The 22,766-nt window shown below is 41.9% G+C and overlaps 1 protein-coding gene across 1 annotated transcript in view; it reads left to right on the top strand.

Moving 5' to 3' along the window:
* Positions 1-1,144: 1,144 nt before the first annotated feature.
* Positions 1,145-22,766, top strand: part of LOC115126417 (ubiquitin carboxyl-terminal hydrolase 40) — a 30,907-nt gene continuing 9,285 nt past the window's right edge. The window contains exons 1-18 of the mRNA XM_065024724.1: positions 1,145-2,020; positions 2,141-2,208; positions 2,306-2,419; positions 2,581-2,745; positions 3,256-3,402; positions 3,539-3,682; positions 3,834-3,962; positions 4,102-4,203; positions 4,322-4,429; positions 4,579-4,788; positions 4,942-5,077; positions 5,285-5,366; positions 5,459-5,630; positions 5,724-5,808; positions 5,918-5,988; positions 6,097-6,458; positions 6,575-6,728; positions 6,870-6,930. Of these exons, the coding sequence (XP_064880796.1) occupies positions 1,828-2,020; positions 2,141-2,208; positions 2,306-2,419; positions 2,581-2,745; positions 3,256-3,402; positions 3,539-3,682; positions 3,834-3,962; positions 4,102-4,203; positions 4,322-4,429; positions 4,579-4,788; positions 4,942-5,077; positions 5,285-5,366; positions 5,459-5,630; positions 5,724-5,808; positions 5,918-5,988; positions 6,097-6,458; positions 6,575-6,728; positions 6,870-6,930 (2,503 nt within the window). The 5' untranslated portion in view covers positions 1,145-1,827. The remainder of the gene's footprint in view (positions 2,021-2,140; positions 2,209-2,305; positions 2,420-2,580; positions 2,746-3,255; positions 3,403-3,538; positions 3,683-3,833; positions 3,963-4,101; positions 4,204-4,321; positions 4,430-4,578; positions 4,789-4,941; positions 5,078-5,284; positions 5,367-5,458; positions 5,631-5,723; positions 5,809-5,917; positions 5,989-6,096; positions 6,459-6,574; positions 6,729-6,869; positions 6,931-22,766) is intronic.

Here is a 22,766-nt window from a genome sequence, read left to right as displayed (position 1 = left end):
AAACCTTAAAGAGATACTTCAGGATTTTGGCCATTTTTACATTTAGTTAATCTTTATTTAACTAGACCTTTATCTACTTCCCCAGAGTCAGATGAACTCGTGGAGACCATTGTTATGTCCCTGCGTGCAGTTTGAAGGAAGTTGCTAGTGTTTGCGCAATTGCTAACTAGCGTTAGCGCAATGCCTGGTAGTCTATGGTAACTGCTAGCAAACTAATTCTAACTTCCACCTACTGGATGCAGAGTGAAAGAGAGTGATCTGGCCAAGAGTTAACACACAGGAACTTTAAACACACTGAGGAAGATGAACATTGGGATGAAAAGTGGGAAGGGTAGTGGAATGGTAATAGTTATTTTGAAGGAAATGAAAGGCAATGAATATACTGTACATACGATAACACAAGAGCATAATAACAGTAATAAAGGTGTGTATAAATGGCATATAATCCCTGAACATGTTTATAGGTTACAAGCTATACATAATGCAACAACAACAACTAACTATTAAGAACAATATATACATGTCACACCACTCACTTTGGGAACACACACACCATCCCACAAGTCCAGAGATATGAGTGAGTCCAGTTGTTGATCGGCAGAGACAGATGTTGCTCTCTGCCGCTGCTTGAGGGAGACAGCAAGTATTGTGTGACCTGCAGCGTCAAGAGGATGGGTAGATGTCCTGCCCCCTAGTAACCTCCCTAGCAACCTATCAAGGCACAGGTCAGAGTTTTAGAGGCAGGTTTATGGTTCCCCCTAGACTCTCTGGCTCTGGTTGTGGTGGATGGGGAGGGGAGTTTGCTCAGGGTTGTGAGGTGCTAACAGCCACCGACAGGGAATTCTTAACACAGAGACAAAAATGCTATCCACGAGTTCATCTGACCCTGGGGAAGTAGACAAATGGCTTCATTGCCAAAATCCCAAAGTATACCTTTAAAATGTGTGGCTTGTGTCAGTGCTTTTACACAACAACTGAACAGGTGGTTAAAAGACCAGCAGGTTTGTAGCCACATATGAACCTTCTTTAAGATTACCAGCAGAAAATGCATCACATTTCAGTTCAGATTTATCTGTTGTATGTGTTTGAGACATCCACCGGATGAAAGACAAGCCATGTTATAAAAACTACAAGAGGCTTGATGCTCTTGCAAAATCGAAGAGGAGACTTGGTGGACATGTAGTTTATTCAGCCGAGGTGCCAACCTGTGATTTCAAAACGACACTACAACTACCACAATGCCCCACTCTACCCTTTGGACATTATGGCTGCGCACTGTTCATCAATGGTGTTTTTATTTACGTTTTTTCGTGTTTTCTCTTATTTAAAACAGAGGAATGTAGACAGAGTTTGGTTTCGAGTATAACTTTCCAAAAAAGCATCAGGATATTTCTGGAGTTAAAGCTCTATTTGCGTCAGGAACGCTGAAACACGTTTTGCTTGATAGCTAACGAGTCAGATAGCCAGGTAGGTCTGTCACCGGTCCGAATTTAGCTGTTGTAAACTCGGTTCACACTAAATTAACTCGTGTTGTAAAGGCAATGATTGTATAGCTTGTTTGTTAACCACTACAATAATTGCTTTTACTCAAGCACAATACGGGAACACACTATTTTTCTATTCATAGCTATGTTTACCCCTGTAAAGTCGTCTTATTTCAGAGTCAGTCCCACTACTATCAACAGAGAGCTAGGCAAGACCAAGATGAGATAGCAAGAGGAGTCATTGGTTAGCTAGCTACGCGATCGTGAACACAATTAGACATTCAATTCAGTCCCCAGAAGGTGCGTTTCACAGGAAAGAGAAACACAAGACGCATGCCCAGCCATGTTTGGGAGTCTTTTCGAGGAAGAGGGGGAGGGATATTCTCTGGCTCCCTCCGGAGGTAGAGTTGTAAAGGGGGAAGGGGAGCCACCTCCACCCCGGGGAAGAGTGAACCTCAGTGGGATTAAAAACCAGGGAGGGACGTGCTACCTCAACTCCCTGCTCCAGACCCTGTTCTTCACCCCGGAGTTCAGAGGTGAGAGGTCAAGTCAGGTCACTTGGTGTTCTGTCTTTGGTTCATACTGTATTTGAAATACTGTGTGTGTGTGTGTGTGTGTGTGTGTGTGTGTGTGTGTGTGTGTGTGTGTGTGTGTAGAGGAGCTGTTCAGTCTGGGTCCAAAGGAATTGGGCTGCCTGGAGGACAAAGACAAACCAGAGGCCAAGGTAAAGAACCAACCATGGGAGTGTGTGTGTTCCTCACTGTGTGCATGTCTTTATTTGTATTGGTGTGTTTGAGTAGTACATTAACTCTGTCCCTCAGGTCAGGGTTATTCCATTGGAGCTCCAGAGGCTGTTTGCTCGTCTACTCTTGGTGGACCAACAGAGTGCCTCTACTACTGATCTCACTGACAGCTTCGGATGGAACAACAGCGAGGTAGTGTGTGTGTGAACACGAGCATGTGAACGAGCGTGTGTATGAATGGCGGTGTGTGTGACGCAGGGACTAAACTAGAGAATGAGGCTTGCTTTATATAATGCTACATCGCTTTCTCCTACAGTTTTTGCTTACCACTCTCTCTCATCTCTCTCCCGTAGGAGAGCAGGCAACATGATGTGCAGGAGTTGAACAGGATTCTGTTCAGTGCCCTAGAGCACTCCCTAGTGGACACCAGCGGCAGTGCGTTCATCCAGCGCCTCTACCATGGCACCACTGTCAACAGCATTCTCTGCAAAGAGTGTGGCAACATCAGCCAGAGACAGGTTTTTATTTATTTAACCTTTATTGAACTAGGCAAGTCAGTTAAGGACAAATTATTATTCATAATGATGGCCTACCAAAAGGCAAAAAAAAGGTCTCCTGCGGGGACGGGGGATTATAAATATAGGACAAAACACACATCACGACAAGAGAGACAACACTACATAAAGAGAGCCCTAAGACAACAACAGCATGGCAGCAGCACATGACAACACGGCATGGTAGCAACACATGCCAACAACATGATAGCAACACAACATGGCAGCAGCACGACGTGGTAGCAACACAAAACAGGGTACAAACATTATTGGGCACAGACAACAACACAAAGGGCAAGAAGGTAGAGACAACAATACATCACACAAAGCAGCCACAACTATCAGTAAGAGTGTCCATGATTGAGTCATTGAATGAAGAGATTGAGATAACACGGGTACATGTGTTTATCTGTACCTGCGCGTATCTTTGTGTTGCTTACACCTCATTCTCTTGGCTCTCTCTTTCCCTCTCAGGAGGACTTCCTGGACTTGACGGTGTGTGTACGTGGTGTGTGTGGCCTGGAAGGGGCGCTCTGGGACATGTTTGTGGAAGAGGAGATGTTTGAAGGCAGTAACCTCTACCGCTGTGGCCAGTGTGACCAACTAGTCACTGCTGCTAAGGTTAGTAGGAGTATTGGCATGGATTTAAATTGTACTTGTTTATTCTAGAATTGGTACTGATTCCAGGACTCTCTCCCTTGCTCCCTCTTTCCCTCCCTCTCCTCTGTTCTCTCTCTCTCCCCCTCTCCCTCTGCAGTCTGCCAAGCTGAGGAAGCTCCCTCCCTTCCTGACAGTGTCTCTGTTGAGGTTTAACTTTGACTTTGCCAGGTGCGAGCGTTACAAGGAGACTGGTCGCTACACCTTCCCTCTCACCATCAACCTCAGGCCCTTCTGTGAACAGGTACTGGACAACCACACACATGGATCTGCATTGCTTCACTGCCACTTACTCTTGTTTTAACTAAGTCATGTAGAGTACATATAATGTCAAACCATTTAAGAACATGTTATGTCGCATTATAATGACTATGTTATGTCACCCTCTCTCCCAGACTGAAGACGAGGACTCGGAGTACTCCTATGAACTCTTCTCTGTCATCATCCATAAGGGAGGCTGTTATGGCGGCCATTACCACGTCTACATCAAAGACATGGACCACCTCGGCTTGTGGGAACCGCCGGTGAGAGAGCGCGGGAGGGAGGAGGAGAGAACAATTGCATATCAGACAATCGAGGCTTAGAGTATGTCACTAAATATGCTAATAGCGAATTGTGTGTTTGTGTGTGTCTTTTGTATTTTCGCGCATGCGTTTGTATCAGGAGGAGGATACCAAACCCAAGGTTCAGAAGAAGGAGGTGAGAGCGTATACTGAGCCGGAGAAAGACGACCCTCTATCTGTACTCTCCTCCATAATAGCCCAGGTAACGCAAAGCATGCTGGTTTAACCCGATGGAACGAGAGCACCACGGGCCACATCATCAGTAGGTCCAGTGACTGTATCTGATCTTAATGTGGTGTTGTTCCCCTCCTGGCCTGTAGGAGGAGAGCAGGAGCGTGCTGCTGGACCAGCTGGGTCAGAGACTGATGGACAAGATCGGTTCTTCCTGGAGCAAGAAGTACAGGAAACTCCACGGCCCCATAGGCAAGGTAGGACAGTAGGACATGACTGATGGGCGTCCCCAAGAGCTCCACAACGCCACATAAACACTTCGCTTTCCTTATCTCCTCTACATCGTTCTACATGTTATCCTTCCACTCATCCCCCTCTCCCTCTCGCCTCCTCTCTCCCTCTGCAGTTCCTCCAGAACCACAGTGATGTGTTTGTGTTGGTCAATAATGGCACTTGGGTGGCCCTGAAAGCCAACCCCCCTAGCCCGGTGACCCAGCCCTCCAGCCCAGCCCACCCAACCCCTGGCTCTAGCTCTACCCCAGACCCAGTCCACAACAACACAGCCAACCACCTACCAGAACTGGAGACAGAACCGAAGACGGCACCAGAACCACAGGTACACTAGTTAGACCTCTCATGGTTCTGCTTTAATGATGGTGTGTCTGCTATGTTGATGCTGCAATTGGTTATGTTTAAATCTTTTTTCTCTCTCTCGCTCTGAATCTCCATTTATCCATGCATCTTTCTTCCTCTCTCCATCTCTCCACAGGGCAGCCACTGGTTTGATCTGAATGACTCCACAGTGACGTCGATCCATGAGAGAGACGTAGAGAAAATGTACCAGGGAAAGGAGAGTGCCTACATGCTGTTCTATAGGAAGACACTGCTACGCAGGCCTTCTGGAGGTACGTGGGTGTTTGTGTGTGGGTGTGTGTTTGTGTTTGTGTGTGGGAGAGAGGCGTAAGAAGGAAAGGGAGGGAGAGAGTGAGTGAGTGAGCGCAAGGAAAGGAGAGCCACATCCAAACTTGATGTGAGTGGGAGAGGAAGAGAGATGGTGAAGGAGAGACATGAAAACGTACACAGTCTTTCAAATGAGATTTTCCCCCTGGCAGCCCTGAGGAATCCTGGGTATCAGGTTCCCCCTCACCTCTTAGAGATGGCTGAAGAGGAGAACAGAAGACTACAACAGAGACGGTACTCACGTGTACACACACACACACATAAACGAAGACTGTATTTTGCAATGTTTTGCGGCTATCTGTGTGTGTGTGTGTACTCTGCTATAGGGAGGAGTTTGAGGCCAGCAATAACAGTGTTGAGCTGCGTCTCCACCTAGCGCCACACTATAGGTTGGAAAACGGAGCTCTTAAGCCAATCAGCATAGAGCAGAAAGAGGCCACCAACCTCACCTTCGACCGCTGCAGGACCGTAGGAGACCTGCGAATGATCATCTACCAGGTGACGTCTTCCCTCCGACTCATTAACGCACTTCCTTAATGCCGCCATGGCACTGAGCAAAAAGATCAAACCTGTGTGTGTGTGTGTATTCAGAAGCAGGATCTCTGGGAGGGGGATATGGCTCTGACTGTGGCCAGAAGTCTGCCAGCCGGCCTTCACCTCTACAACACTCTCACAGGTGAGACATGCACACACACACTTAAACACACACACTTAAACACGCACACATTTGCAGCATGTCCATTCAGTGAGAGTTGATTCTGAACTTTAGTACGTGTGTGTTTCAGATGACGAGGTGTCTCTTTACAGTGCAGGCATCTTGTCCGGCACTGATCTGTTTGTGTGGAACGGCAGAGAGGTGAGGAGACACTCGAATCAACACAATCCACCGTTGTACATACTGCTACTGGACGTCCTAGAACCAAAACTGCTGTCGGGTCATATCATATCCCCTTTATTTCCTCAGGTTTGTGGGGCGACTGTCCAAACAGGAGCCGAGTGGGAACCAGTGTTGCTGACCGTGGTTCGCCCCTCTCTGGGAGAAGAAGAAGAGGAGGGGGAGGGAGGAGGAGTGGGAGAGGAAGGAGGCTCGGGGCTGACGAAGCAGTCGAGGGGTTTTGCTGGGAGGGTGACTCTAGGAGAGGTGAGGGAGGCATTAGGGGAGCCACAGGAGAGCCTCCTGTGTCAGGAGAAGAGGGGAGGGGAGGGAGGGGGGGCCAGCGGGTGGAGGGTATTCCCTCCTGGAGACATGCAGAGGACCCTGAAGGAGCTGGCCTTGAAGGATGGAGACGCACTGCTGGTGCTGGAGCCACAGACACAGGACAGCAGGTAGGCAGCGTGGTGTGTGTGCGCGGCATTGTGTCAGTCTGTGTAAGTGACTGACAGATATGAGGTGTGGTTGGTGTGTTTGCTATGGCTGTGTGTGTAATGTCTCTCTCTCCCAGTGTGTTCAGTGTGAGTGGTGATATGGTAACCGTGACAACACCATCAGACTGTCGCTGGCTTCTGGTGGAATACCGACCAGAGAGAAGAAGAAGAGGAGGGGGGGAGGAAGAGGAGGAGAGGATGAGGGCAAAGGTCCCTGCCTCTGGAAACATGGTGAGCTAGCAAGTGTGTGGGTGCGTGTGGCGGTGGTATGTGTGTTCAGTATGTTAATGTGTGTGTTCAGTATGTTAATGTGTGTGTTCAGTATGTTAATGTGTGTGTTTAGTATGTTAATGTGTGTGTGTTCTTTTCTAGCTCCTATGTGAGGTGAAACAGAGGGCCATAGCGGAGCTGCAGCTACAGGAGCATCTAGCAGGTCAAATACTGTTACTGTTACCACTCCTACTAGCAGCAGCTATAGGTCAGATACTGATACCACTCCTACTAGCAGCAGCTATAGGTCAGATACTGTTACCACTCCTACTAGCAGCAGCTATAGGTCAGATACTGATACCACTCCTACTAGCAGCAGCTATAGGTCAGATACTGTTACCACTCCTAATAGCAACAGCTATAGGTCAGATACTGTTACCACTCCTACTAGCAGCAGCTATAGGTCAGATACTGATACCACTCCTACTAGCAGCAGCTATAGGTCAGATACTGATACCACTCCTAATAGCAGCAGCTATAGGTCAGATACTGTTACCACTCCTACTAGCAGCAGCTATAGGTCAGATACTGATACCACTCCTAATAGCAGCAGCTATAGGTCAGATACTGTTACCACTCCTACTAGCAGCAGCTATAGGTCAGATACTGATACCACTCCTAATAGCAGCAGCTATAGGTCAGATACTGTTACCACTCCCTACCATTACCATTACTGGTTCACCAACTTCTTCTCTGATAGAGTTCAGTGTGTCAAATCGGAGGGCCTGTTGTCCGGGTCTCTGGCAGTCTCTATGGGGGTGCCACAGGGTTCAATTCTTGGGCCGACTCTCTTCTCTGTATACATCAATGATGTCGCTCTTGCTGCTGGTGAGTCTCTGATCCACCTCTACGTAGACGACACCATTCTGTATACTTCTTGCCCTTCTTTGGACACGTGTTAACAACCTTCCAGACGAGCTTCAATGCCATACAACTCTCCTTCAGTGGCCTCCAACTGCTCTTAAATACAAGTAAAACTAAATGCATGCTATTCAACCGATCGCTGCCAGCACCTGCCCGCCCGTCCAACATCACTACTCTGGACGGTTCTGATGTAGAATATGTGGACAACTACAAATACCTAGGTGTCTGGTTAGACTGTAAACTCTCCTTCCAGACTCATATCAAACATCTCCAATCCAAAGTTAAATCTAGAATTGGCTTCCTATTTCGCAACAAAGCCTCCTTCACTCATGCTGCCAAACATACCGTTGTAAAACTGACCATCCTACCGATCCTCAACTTCGGTGATGTCATCTATAAAATAGCCTCCAACACTACTCAACAAATTTGATGCAGTCTATCACAGTGCCATCCATTTTGTCACCAAAGCCCCATATACTACCCACCACTGCGACCTGTACTCTCTCGTTGCCTGGCCCTCGCTTCATACTCGTCGCCAAACCCACTGGTTCCAGGTCATCTACAAGACCCTGCTAGGTAAAGTTCCCCCTTATCTCAGCTCGCTGGTCACCATAGCAGCACCCACCTGTAGCACGTGCTCCAGTAGGTATATCTCTCTGGTCACCCCCAAAACCAATTCCTCCTATTCCTCCTCTCCTTCGAGTTCTCTGCTGCCAATGACTGGAACGAACTACAAAAATCTCTGAAACTGGAAACACTTATCTCCCTCACTAGCTTTAAGCACCAGCTGTCAGTGCAGTTTACAGATTCCTGCACCTGTACTTAGCCCAAACAACTACCTCTCCCCCTACTGTATTTATTTATTTAGCTCCTTTGCACCCCATTATTTCTATTTCTACTTTGCACATTCTTACACTGCAAATCAACCATTCCAGTGTTTAACTTGCTATATTGTATTTACTTCGCCACCATGGCCTTTTTTGCCTTTACCTCCCTTATCTCACCTCATTTGCTCACATTGTATATAGACTTATTTTTCGACTGTATTATTGACTGTATGTTTGTTTTACACCATGTGTAACTCTGTGTTGTTGTATGTGTCGAACTGCTTTGCTTTATCTTGGCCAGGTCGCAATTGTAAATGAGAACTTGTTCTCAACTTGCCTACCTGTTTAAATAAAGGTGAAATAAAAAATACTGTTACTATTACCACTCCTAATAGCAGCAGCTATAGTTAAGGTACTGTTACTGTTACCACTCCTAATATCAGCAGCTTTCGTTAAGGTACTGTTACTGTTACCACTCCTAACATCATCAGCTATAGGTCAGATACTGTTACCACTCCTAATATCATCAGCTATAGGTCAGATACTGTTACCACTCCTAATATCATCAGCTATAGTTAAGGTACTGTTACCACTCCTAACATCATCAGCTATAGGTCAGATACTGTTACCACTCCTAATATCATCAGCTATAGGTCAGATACTGTTACCACTCCTAATATCATCAGCTATAGTTAAGGTACTGTTACCACTCGTAATATCATCAGCTATAGGTCAGGTACTGTTACTGTTACCACTCCTAATATCATCAGCTATAGTTAAGGTACTGTTACCACTCCTAGCATCATCAGCTATAGGTCAGGTACTGTTACCACTCCTAGCATCATCAGCTATAGGTCAGGTACTGTTACCACTCCTAGTATCATCAGCTATAGGTCAGGTACTGTTACCACTCCTAATATCATCAGCTATAGTTAAGTTACTGTTACCACTCCTAATATCATCAGCTATAGGTCAGGTACTGTTACTGTTACCACTCCTAATATCATCAGCTATAGTTCTGTTACTGTTACCACTCCTAATATCATCAACTATAAGTCAGGTACTGTTACCACTCCTAATATCATCAGCTATAGGTCAGGTACTGTTACTGTTACCACTCCTAATATCATCAGCTATAGTTAAGGTACTGTTACTGTTACCACTCCTAATATCATCAGCTATAGGTCAGATACTGTTACCACTCCTAATATCATCAGCTATAGGTCAGGTACTGTTACTGTTACCACTCCTAATATCATCAGCTATAGTTAAGGTACTGTTACCACTCGTAATATCATCAGCTATAGGTCAGGTACTGTTACTGTTACCACTCCTAATATCATCAGCTATAGTTAAGGTACTGTTACCACTCCTAGCATCATCAGCTATAGGTCAGGTACTGTTACCACTCCTAGCATCATCAGCTATAGGTCAGGTACTGTTACCACTCCTAGTATCATCAGCTATAGGTCAGGTACTGTTACCACTCCTAATATCATCAGCTATAGTTAAGTTACTGTTACCACTCCTAATATCATCAGCTATAGGTCAGGTACTGTTACTGTTACCACTCCTAATATCATCAGCTATAGTTCTGTTACTGTTACCACTCCTAATATCATCAACTATAAGTCAGGTACTGTTACCACTCCTAATATCATCAGCTATAGGTCAGGTACTGTTACTGTTACCACTCCTAATATCATCAGCTATAGTTAAGGTACTGTTACTGTTACCACTCCTAATATCATCAGCTATAGGTCAGATACTGTTACCACTCCTAATATCATCAGCTATAGGTCAGGTACTGTTACTGTTACCACTCCTAATATCATCAGCTATAGTTAAGGTACTGTTACCACTCCTAATATCATCAGTTATAGGTCAGGTACTGTTACCACTCCTAGTATCATCAGCTATAGGTCAGGTACTGTTACCACTCCTAATATCATCAGCTATAGTTAAGTTACTGTTACCACTCCTAATATCATCAGCTATAGGTCAGGTACTGTTACCACTCCTAATATCATCAGTTATAGGTCAGGTACTGTTACCACTCCTAGTATCATCAGCTATAGGTCAGGTACTGTTACCACTCCTAATATCATCAGCTATAGTTAAGTTACTGTTACCACTCCTAATATCATCAGCTATAGTTAAGGTACTGTTACCACTCCTAGCATCATCAGCTATAGGTCAGGTACTGTTACCACTCCTAGTATCATCAGCTATAGGTCAGGTACTGTTACCACTCCTAATATCATCAGCTATAGTTAAGTTACTGTTACCACTCCTAATATCATCAGCTATAGGTCAGGTACTGTTACTCTTACCACTCCTAATATCATCAGCTATAGTTCTGTTACTGTTACCACTCCTAATATCATCAACTATAAGTCAGGTACTGTTACCACTCCTAATATCATCAGCTATAGGTCAGGTACTGTTACTGTTACCACTCCTAATATCATCAGCTATAGTTAAGGTACTGTTACTGTTACCACTCCTAATATCATCAGCTATAGGTCAGATACTGTTACCACTCCTAATATCATCAGCTATAGGTCAGGTACTGTTACTGTTACCACTCCTAATATCATCAGCTATAGTTAAGGTACTGTTACTGTTACCACTCCTAATATCATCAGCTATAGGTCAGATACTGTTACCACTCCTAATATCATCAGCTATAGGTCAGGTACTGTTACTGTTACCACTCCTAATATCATCAGCTATAGTTAAGGTACTGTTACTGTTACCACTCCTAATATCATCAGCTATAGGTCAGATACTGTTACCACTCCTAATATCATCAGCTATAGGTCAGGTACTGTTACTGTTACCACTCCTAATATCATCAGCTATAGGTCAGGTACTGTTACTGTTACCACTCCTAATATCATCAGCTATAGGTCAGATACTGTTACCACTCCTAATATCATCAGCTATAGGTCAGATACTGTTACTGTTACCACTCATAATATCATCAGCTATAGTTAAGGTACTGTTACTGTTACCACTCCTAATATCATCAGCTATAGTTAAGGTACTGTTACTGTTACCACTCCTAATATCATCAGCTATAGGTCAGGTACTGTTACCACTCCTAATATCATCAGCTATAGGTCAGGTACTGTTACTGTTACCACTCCTAATATCATCAGCTATAAGTCAGGTACTGTTACCACTCCTAATATCATCAGCTATAGGTCAGGTACTGTTACTGTTACCACTCCTAATATCATCAGCTATAGTTAAGGTACTGTTACCACTCCTAATATCATCAGCTATAGGTCAGATACTGTTACCACTCCTAATATCATCAGCTATAGGTCAGGTACTGTTACTGTTACCACTCCTAATATCATCAGCTATAGTTAAGGTACTGTTACCACTCCTAATATCATCAGTTATAGGTCAGGTACTGTTACCACTCCTAATATCATCAGCTATAGGTCAGGTACTGTTACTGTTACCACTCCTAATATCATCAGCTATAAGTCAGGTACTGTTACCACTCCTAATATCATCAGCTATAGGTCAGGTACTGTTACTGTTACCACTCCTAATATCATCAGCTATAGTTAGTTAAGGTACTGTTACCACTCCTAATATCATAATATCATCAGCTATAGGTCAGATACTGTTACCACTCCTAATATCATCAGCTATAGGTCAGGTACTGTTACTGTTACCACTCCTAATATCATCAGCTATAGGTCAGATACTGTTACCACTCCTAATATCATCAGCTATAGTTAAGGTACTGTTACCACTCCTAATATCATCAGCTATAGTTAAGGTACTGTTACTATTACCACTCCTAATATCATCAGCTATGGGTCAGGTACTGTTACTGTTACCACTCCTAACATCATCAGCTATAGGTCAGGTACTGTTACCACTCCTAATATCATCAGCTATAGGTCAGGTACTGTTACTGTTACTACTCCTAATATCATCAGCTATAGGTCAGGTACTGTTACTGTTACCACTCCTAATATCATCAGCTATAGTTAAGGTACTGTTACCACTCCTAACATCATCAGATATAGGTCAGGTACTGTTACTGTTACCACTCCTAATATCATCAGCTATAGTTCTGTTACTGTTACCACTCCTAATATCATCAACTATAAGTCAGGTACTGTTACCACTCCTAATATGATCAGCTATAGGTCAGGTACTGTTACTGTTACCACTCCTAATATCATCAGCTATAGTTAAGGTACTGTTACCACTCCTAATATCATCAGCTATAGGTCAGATACTGTTACCACTCCTAATATCATCAGCTATAGGTCAGGTACTGTTACTGTTACCACTCCTAATATCATCAGCTATAGTTAAGGTACTGTTACCACTCCTAATATCATCAGTTATAGGTCAGGTACTGTTACCACTCCTAATATCATCAGCTATAGGTCAGGTACTGTTACTGTTACCACTCCTAATATAATCAGCTATAGGTCAGATACTGTTACCACTCCTAATATCATCAGCTATAGTTAAGGTACTGTTACCACTCCTAATATCATCAGCTATAGGTCAGGTACTGTTACTGTTACCACTCCTAATATCATCAGCTATAGTTAAGGTACTGTTACCACTCCTAATATCATCAGCTATAGGTCAGATACTGTTACCACTCCTAATATCATCAGCTATAGGTCAGGTACTGTTACTGTTACCACTCCTAATATCATCAGCTATAGTTAAGGTACTGTTACCACTCCTAATATCATCAGTTATAGGTCAGGTACTGTTACCACTCCTAATATCATCAGCTATAGGTCAGGTACTGTTACTGTTACCACTCCTAATATCATCAGCTATAGGTCAGGTACTGTTACTGTTACCACTCCTAATATAATCAGCTATAGGTCAGATTCTGTTACCACTCCTAATATCATCAGCTATAGTTAAGGTACTGTTACCACTCCTAATATCATCAGCTATAGGTCAGGTACTGTTACTGTTACCACTCCTAATATCATCAGCTATAGTCAGGTACTGTTACCACTCCTAATATCATCAGCTATAGGTCAGGTACTGTTACCACTCCTAATATCATCAGCTATAGGTCAGGTACTGTTACTGTTACCACTCCTAATATCATCAGCTATAGTTAAGGTTACTGTTACCACTCCTAATATCATCAGCTATAGTTAAGGTACTGTTACCACTCCTAATATCATCAGCTATAGGTCAGGTACTGTTACTGTTACCACTCCTAATATCATCAGCTATAGGTCAGGTACTGTTACTGTTACCACTCCTAATATCATCAGCTATAAGTCAGGTACTGTTACCACTCCTAATATCATCAGCTATAGGTCAGGTACTGTTACTGTTACCACTCCTAATATCATCAGCTATAGTTAAGGTACTGTTACCACTCCTAATATCATCAGCTATAGGTCAGATACTGTTACCACTCCTAATATCATCAGCTATAGGTCAGGTACTGTTACTGTTACCACTCCTAATATCATCAGCTATAAGTCAGGTACTGTTACCACTCCTAATATCATCAGCTATAGGTCAGGTACTGTTACTGTTACCACTCCTAATATCATCAGCTATAGTTAAGGTACTGTTACCACTCCTAATATCATCAGCTATAGGTCAGATACTGTTACCACTCCTAATATCATCAGCTATAAGTCAGATACTGTTACCACTCCTAATATCATCAGCTATAGTTAAGGTACTGTTACCACTCCTAATATCATCAGCTATAGGTCAGGTACTGTTACCACTCCTAATATCATCAGCTATAGGTCAGGTACTGTTACCACTCCTAATATCATCAGCTATAGTTAAGGTACTGTTACCACTCCTAATATCATCAGCTATAGTTAAGGTACTGTTACCACTCCTAATATCATCAGCTATAGGTCAGGTACTGTTACTGTTACCACTCCTAATATCATCAGCTATAGGTCAGGTACTGTTACTGTTACCACTCCTAATATCATCAGCTATAGGTCAGGTACTGTTACTGTTACCACTCCTAATATCATCAGCTATAGGTCAGATACTGTTACCACTCCTAATATCATCAGCTATAGGTCAGATACTGTTACTGTTACCACTCATAATATCATCAGCTATAGTTAAGGTACTGTTACTGTTACCACTCCTAATATCATCAGCTATAGTTAAGGTACTGTTACTGTTACCACTCCTAATATCATCAGCTATAGGTCAGATACTGTTACCACTCCTAATATCATCAGCTATAGGTCAGGTACTGTTACTGTTACCACTCCTAATATCATCAGCTATAGTTAAGGTACTGTTACCACTCCTAATATCATCAGTTATAGGTCAGGTACTGTTACCACTCCTAATATCATCAGCTATAGGTCAGGTACTGTTACTGTTACCACTCCTAATATCATCAGCTATAGGTCAGGTACTGTTACTGTTACCACTCCTAATATCATCAGCTATAAGTCAGGTACTGTTACCACTCCTAATATCATCAGCTATAGGTCAGGTACTGTTACTGTTACCACTCCTAATATCATCAGCTATAGTTAAGGTACTGTTACCACTCCTAATATCATCAGCTATAGTCAGATACTGTTACCACTCCTAATATCATCAGCTATAGGTCAGGTACTGTTACTGTTACCACTCCTAATATCATCAGCTATAGTTAAGGTACTGTTACCACTCCTAATATCATCAGTTATAGGTCAGGTACTGTTACCACTCCTAATATCATCAGCTATAGGTCAGGTACTGTTACTGTTACCACTCCTAATATCATCAGCTATAAGTCAGGTACTGTTACCACTCCTAATATCATCAGCTATAGGTCAGGTACTGTTACTGTTACCACTCCTAATATCATCAGCTATAGTTAAGGTACTGTTACCACTCCTAATATCATCAGCTATAGGTCAGGTACTGTTACTGTTACCACTCCTAATATCATCAGCTATAGTTAAGGTACTGTTACCACTCCTAATATCATCAGCTATAGGTCAGATACTGTTACCACTCCTAATATCATCAGCTATAGGTCAGGTACTGTTACTGTTACCACTCCTAATATCATCAGCTATAGTTAAGGTACTGTTACCACTCCTAATATCATCAGTTATAGGTCAGGTACTGTTACCACTCCTAATATCATCAGCTATAGGTCAGGTACTGTTACTGTTACCACTCCTAATATCATCAGCTATAGGTCAGGTACTGTTACCACTCCTAATATCATCAGCTATAGGTCAGGTACTGTTACTGTTACCACTCCTAATATCATCAGCTATAGTTAAGGTACTGTTACCACTCCTAATATCATCAGCTATAGGTCAGGTACTGTTACTGTTACCACTCCTAATATCATCAGCTATAGTTAAGGTACTGTTACCACTCCTAACATCATCAGCTATAGGTCAGGTACTGTTACTGTTACCACTCCTAATATCATCAGCTATAGTTCTGTTACTGTTACCACTCCTAATATCATCAACTATAAGTCAGGTACTGTTACCACTCCTAATATCATCAGCTATAGGTCAGGTACTGTTACTGTTACCACTCCTAATATCATCAGCTATAGTTAAGGTACTGTTACCACTCCTAATATCATCAGCTATAGGTCAGATACTGTTACCACTCCTAATATCATCAGCTATAGGTCAGGTACTGTTACTGTTACCACTCCTAATATCATCAGCTATAGTTAAGGTACTGTTACCACTCCTAATATCATCAGTTATAGGTCAGGTACTGTTACCACTCCTAATATCATCAGCTATAGGTCAGGTACTGTTACTGTTACCACTCCTAATATAATCAGCTATAGGTCAGATACTGTTACCACTCCTAATATCATCAGCTAGTTAGGTCTAATATCATCAGCTAGGTTACTGTTACTGTTACCACTCCTAATATCATCAGCTATAGTTAGGTCAGGTACTGTTACCACTCCTAATATCATCAGCTATAGTTCAGGTACTGTTACCACTCCTAATATCATCAGCTATAGGTCAGATACTGTTTACCACTCCTAATACTGCTATAGGTCAGATACTGTTACCACTCCTAATATCATCAGCTATAGTTAAGGTACTGTTACCACTCCTAATATCATCAGCTATAGGTCAGGTACTGTTACTGTTACCACTCCTAATATCATCAGCTATAGGTCAGGTACTGTTACCACTCCTAATATCATCAGCTATAGGTCAGGTACTGTTACCACTCCTAATATCATCAGCTATAGTTAAGTTACTGTTACCACTCCTAATATCATCAGCTATAGGTCAGGTACTGTTACTGTTACCACTCCTAATATCATCAGCTATAGTTCTGTTACTGTTACCACTCCTAATATCATCAACTATAAGTCAGGTACTGTTACCACTCCTAATATCATCAGCTATAGGTCAGGTACTGTTACTGTTACCACTCCTAATATCATCAGCTATAGTTAAGGTACTGTTACTGTTACCACTCCTAATATCATCAGCTATAGGTCAGATACTGTTACCACTCCTAATATCATCAGCTATAGGTCAGGTACTGTTACTGTTACCACTCCTAATATCATCAGCTATAGTTAAGGTACTGTTACCACTCCTAATATCATCAGCTATAGTTAAGGTACTGTTACCACTCGTAATATCATCAGCTATAGGTCAGGTACTGTTACTGTTACCACTCCTAATATCATCAGCTATAGTTAAGGTACTGTTACCACTCCTAATATCATCAGCTATAGGTCAGGTACTGTTACCACTCCTAATATCATCAGCTATAGGTCGGTACTGTTACTGTTACCACTCCTAATATCATCAGCTATAGTTAAGGTACTGTTACCACTCCTAATATCATCAGCTATAGGTCAGGTACTGTTACTGTTACCACTCCTAATATCATCAGCTATAGTTCTGTTACTGTTACCACTCCTAATATCATCAACTATAAGTCAGGTACTGTTACCACTCCTAATATCATCAGCTATAGGTCAGGTACTGTTACTGTTACCACTCCTAATATCATCAGCTATAGTTAAGGTACTGTTACTGTTACCACTCCTAATATCATCAGCTATAGGTCAGATACTGTTACCACTCCTAATATCATCAGCTATAGGTCAGGTACTGTTACTGTTACCACTCCTAATATCATCAGCTATAGTTAAGGTACTGTTACCACTCCTAATATCATCAGTTATAGGTCAGGTACTGTTACCACTCTAATATCATCAGCTATAGGTCAGGTACTGTTACTCCTAATATCATCAGCTATAGTTAAGTTACTGTTACCACTCCTAATATCATCAGCTATAGGTCAGGTACTGTTACCACTCCTAATATCATCAGCTATAGGTCAGGTACTGTTACTGTTACCACTCCTAATATCATCAGCTATAGTTAAGGTACTGTTACCACTCCTAATATCATCAGCTATAGGTCAGGTACTGTTACCACTCCTAATATCATCAGCTATAGGTCAGGTACTGTTACTGTTACCACTCCTAATATCATCAGCTATAGTTAAGGTACTGTTACCACTCCTAATATCATCAGCTATAGGTCAGGTACTGTTACTGTTACCACTCCTAATATCATCAGCTATAGTTCTGTTACTGTTACCACTCCTAATATCATCAACTATAAGTCAGGTACTGTTACCACTCCTAATATCATCAGCTATAGGTCAGGTACTGTTACTGTTACCACTCCTAATATCATCAGCTATAGTTAAGGTACTGTTACTGTTACCACTCCTAATATCATCAGCTATAGGTCAGATACTGTTACCACTCCTAATATCATCAGCTATAGGTCAGGTACTGTTACTGTTACCACTCCTAATATCATCAGCTATAGTTAAGGTACTGTTACTGTTACCACTCTAATATCATCAGCTATAGGTCAGATACTGTTACCACTCCTAATATCATCAGCTATAGGTCAGGTACTGTTACTGTTACCACTCCTAATATCATCAGCTATAGTTAAGGTACTGTTACTGTTACCACTCCTAATATCATCAGCTATAGGTCAGGTACCACTCCTAATATCATCAGCTCAGGTACTGTTACTGTTACCACTCCTAATATCATCAGCTATAGGTCAGGTACTGTTACTGTTACCACTCCTAATATCATCAGCTATAGGTCAGATACTGTTACCACTCCTAATATCATCAGCTATAGGTTACTGTTACTGTTACCACTCCTAATATCATCAGCTATAGTTCAGGTACTGTTACTGTTACCACTCCTAATATCATCAGCTATAGTTAAGTACTGTTACCACTCCTAATATCATCAGCTATAGGTCAGATACTGTTACCACTCCTAATATCATCAGCTATAGGTCAGGTACTGTTACTGTTACCACTCCTAATATCATCAGCTATATAGGTCAGTTATAGGTCAGGTACTGTTACCACTCCTAATATCATCAGCTATAGGTCAGGTACTGTTACTGTTACCACTCCTAATATCATCAGCTATAGGTCAGGTACTGTTACTGTTACCACTCCTAATATCATCAGCTATAAGTCAGGTACTGTTACCACTCCTAATATCATCAGCTATAGGTCAGGTACTGTTACTGTTACCACTCCTAATATCATCAGCTATAGTTAAGGTACTGTTACCACTCCTAATATCATCAGCTATAGGTCAGATACTGTTACCACTCCTAATATCATCAGCTATAGGTCAGGTACTGTTACTGTTACCACTCCTAATATCATCAGCTATAGTTAAGGTACTGTTACCACTCCTAATATCATCAGTTATAGGTCAGGTACAGGTACTGTTGTTACCACTCCTAATATCATCAGCTATAGGTCAGGTACTGTTACTGTTACCACTCCTAATATCATCAGCTATAGTTAAGGTACTGTTACCACTCCTAATATCATCAGCTATAGGTCAGGTACTGTTACTGTTACCACTCCTAATATCATCAGCTATAGTTAAGGTACTGTTACCACTCCTAATATCATCAGCTATAGGTCAGATACTGTTACCACTCCTAATATCATCAGCTATAGGTCAGGTACTGTTACTGTTACCACTCCTAATATCATCAGCTATAGGTCAGATACTGTTACCACTCCTAATATCATCAGCTATAGTTAAGGTACTGTTACCACTCCTAATATCATCAGCTATAGTTAAGGTACTGTTACTATTACCACTCCTAATATCATCAGCTATGGGTCAGGTACTGTTACTGTTACCACTCCTAACATCATCAGCTATAGGTCAGGTACTGTTACCACTCCTAATATCATCAGCTATAGGTCAGGTACTGTTACTGTTACCACTCCTAATATCATCAGCTATAGGTCAGGTACTGTTACTGTTACTACTCCTAATATCATCAGCTATAGGTCAGGTACTGTTACCACTCCTAATATCATCAGCTATAGGTCAGGTACTGTTACTGTTACCACTCCTAATATCATCAGCTATAGGTCAGGTACTGTTACTGTTACCACTCCTAATATCATCAGCTATAGGTCAGGTACTGTTACTGTTACCACTCCTAATATCATCAGCTATAGTTCAGGTACTGTTACCACTCCTAATATCATCAGCTATAGGTCAGGTACTGTTACTGTTACCACTCCTAATATCATCAGCTATAGGTCAGGTACTGTTTTACTGTTACCACTCCTAATATCATCAGCTATAAGTCAGTTACTGTTACCACTCCTAATATCATCAGCTATAGTTAAGGTACTGTTACCACTCCTAATATCATCAGCTATAGGTCAGATACTGTTACCACTCCTAATATCATCAGCTATAGGTCAGGTACTGTTACTGTTACCACTCCTAATATCATCAGCTATAGTTAAGGTACTGTTACTGTTACCACTCCTAATATCATCAGCTATAGGTCAGGTACTGTTACCACTCCTAATATCATCAGCTATAGGTCAGGTACTGTTACTGTTACCACTCCTAATATCATCAGCTATAGTCAGGTACTGTTACTATTACCACTCCTAATATCATCAGCTATATACTGTTACCACTCCTAATATCATCAGCTATAGGTCAGGTACTGTTACTGTTACCACTCCTAATATCATCAGCTATAGTTAAGGTACTGTTACCACTCCTAATATCATCAGCTATAGTTAAGGTACTGTTACCACTCCTAATATCATCAGCTATAGGTCAGGTACTGTTACCACTCCTAATATCATCAGCTATAGGTCAGGTACTGTTACTGTTACCACTCTAATATCATCAGCTATAGGTCAGGTACTGTTACTGTTACCACTCTAATATCATCAGCTATATCAGGTCAGCTATATCAGCTATAGGTCAGGTACTGTTACTGTTACCACTCCTAATATCATCAGCTATAGTTAAGGTTACTGTTACCACTCCTAATATCATCAGCTAGTTAGGTCAGATACTGTTACCACTCCTAATATCATCAGCTATAGGTCAGGTACTGTTACTGTTACCACTCCTAATATCATCAGCTATAGTCAGGTACTGTTACCACTCCTAATATCATCAGCTATAGTTCAGGTACTGTTACTGTTACCACTCCTAATATCATCAGCTATAGTTAAGGTACTGTTACCACTCTAATATCATCAGCTATAGGTCAGATACTGTTACCACTCCTAATATCATCAGCTATAGGTCAGATACTGTTACCACTCCTAATATCATCAGCTATAGTTAAGGTACTGTTACCACTCCTAATATCATCAGCTATAGGTCAGGTACTGTTACTGTTACCACTCCTAATATCATCAGCTATAGTTAAGGTACTGTTACCACTCCTAATATCATCAGCTATAGTTAAGGTACTGTTACCACTCCTAATATCATCAGCTATAGGTCAGGTACTGTTACTGTTACCACTCCTAATATCATCAGCTATAGGTCAGGTACTGTTACTGTTACCACTCCTAATATCATCAGCTATAGGTCAGGTACCACTCCTAATATCATCAGCTATAGGTTACTGTTACCACTCCTAATATCATCAGCTATAGGTCAGGTACTGTTACTGTTACCACTCCTAATATCATCAGCTATAGTCAGGTACTGTTACTGTTACCACTCCCTAATATCATCAGCTATAGTTAAGGTACTGTTACTGTTACCACTCCTAATATCATCAGCTATAGTCAGGTACTGTTACCACTCCTAATATCATCAGCTATAGGTCAGGTACTGTTACTGTTACCACTCCTAATATCATCAGCTATAGTTAAGGTACTGTTACCACTCCTAATATCATCAGCTATAGGTCAGGTACTGTTACCACTCCTAATATCATCAGCTATAGGTCAGGTACTGTTACTGTTACCACTCCTAATATCATCAGCTATAGTCAGGTACTGTTACTGTTACCACTCCTAATATCATCAGCTATAGGTCAGGTACTGTTACCACTCCTAATATCATCAGCTATAGGTCAGGTACTGTTACTGTTACCACTCCTAATATCATCAGCTATAGGTCAGGTACTGTTACCACTCCTTACTGTTACCACTCCTAATATCATCAGCTATAGTTCAGGTACTGTTACCACTCCTAATATCATCAGCTATAGGTCAGGTACTGTTACCACTCCTAATATCATCAGCTATAGGTCAGGTACTGTTACTGTTACCACTCCTAATATCATCAGCTATAGTTAAGGTACTGTTACCACTCCTAATATCATCAGTTATAGGTCAGGTACTGTTACCACTCCTAATATCATCAGCTATAGGTCAGGTACTGTTACTGTTACCACTCCTAATATCATCAGCTATAGGTCAGGTACTGTTACTGTTACCACTCCTAATATCATCAGCTATAGGTCAGGTACTGTTACTGTTACCACTCCTAATATCATCAGCTATAGGTCAGGTACTGTTACTGTTACCACTCCTAATATCATCAGCTATAGGTCAGGTACTGTTACCACTCCTAATATCATCAGCTATAGGTCAGGTACTGTTACTGTTACCACTCCTAATATCATCAGCTATAGTTAAGGTACTGTTACCACTCCTAATATCATCAGCTATAGGTCAGGTACTGTTACCACTCCTAATATCATCAGCTATAGGTCAGGTACTGTTACTGTTACCACTCCTAATATCATCAGCTATAGTCAGGTACTGTTACTGTTACCACTCCTAATATCATCAGCTATAGGTAAGGTACTGTTACCACTCCTAATATCATCAGCTATAGGTCAGGTACTGTTACTGTTACCACTCCTAATATCATCAGCTATAGTTAAGGTACTGTTACTATTACCACTCCTAATATCATCAGCTATAGGTCAGGTAC

The sequence above is a fragment of the Oncorhynchus nerka genome, linkage group LG2, assembly GCF_034236695.1.
Source record: "Oncorhynchus nerka isolate Pitt River linkage group LG2, Oner_Uvic_2.0, whole genome shotgun sequence".
In the NCBI taxonomy this organism is placed as follows: domain Eukaryota; kingdom Metazoa; phylum Chordata; class Actinopteri; order Salmoniformes; family Salmonidae; genus Oncorhynchus; species Oncorhynchus nerka.
The sequence above is the reverse complement of the archived record's forward strand: the minus strand, read 5'-3'. Positions and strand labels throughout refer to the sequence as shown.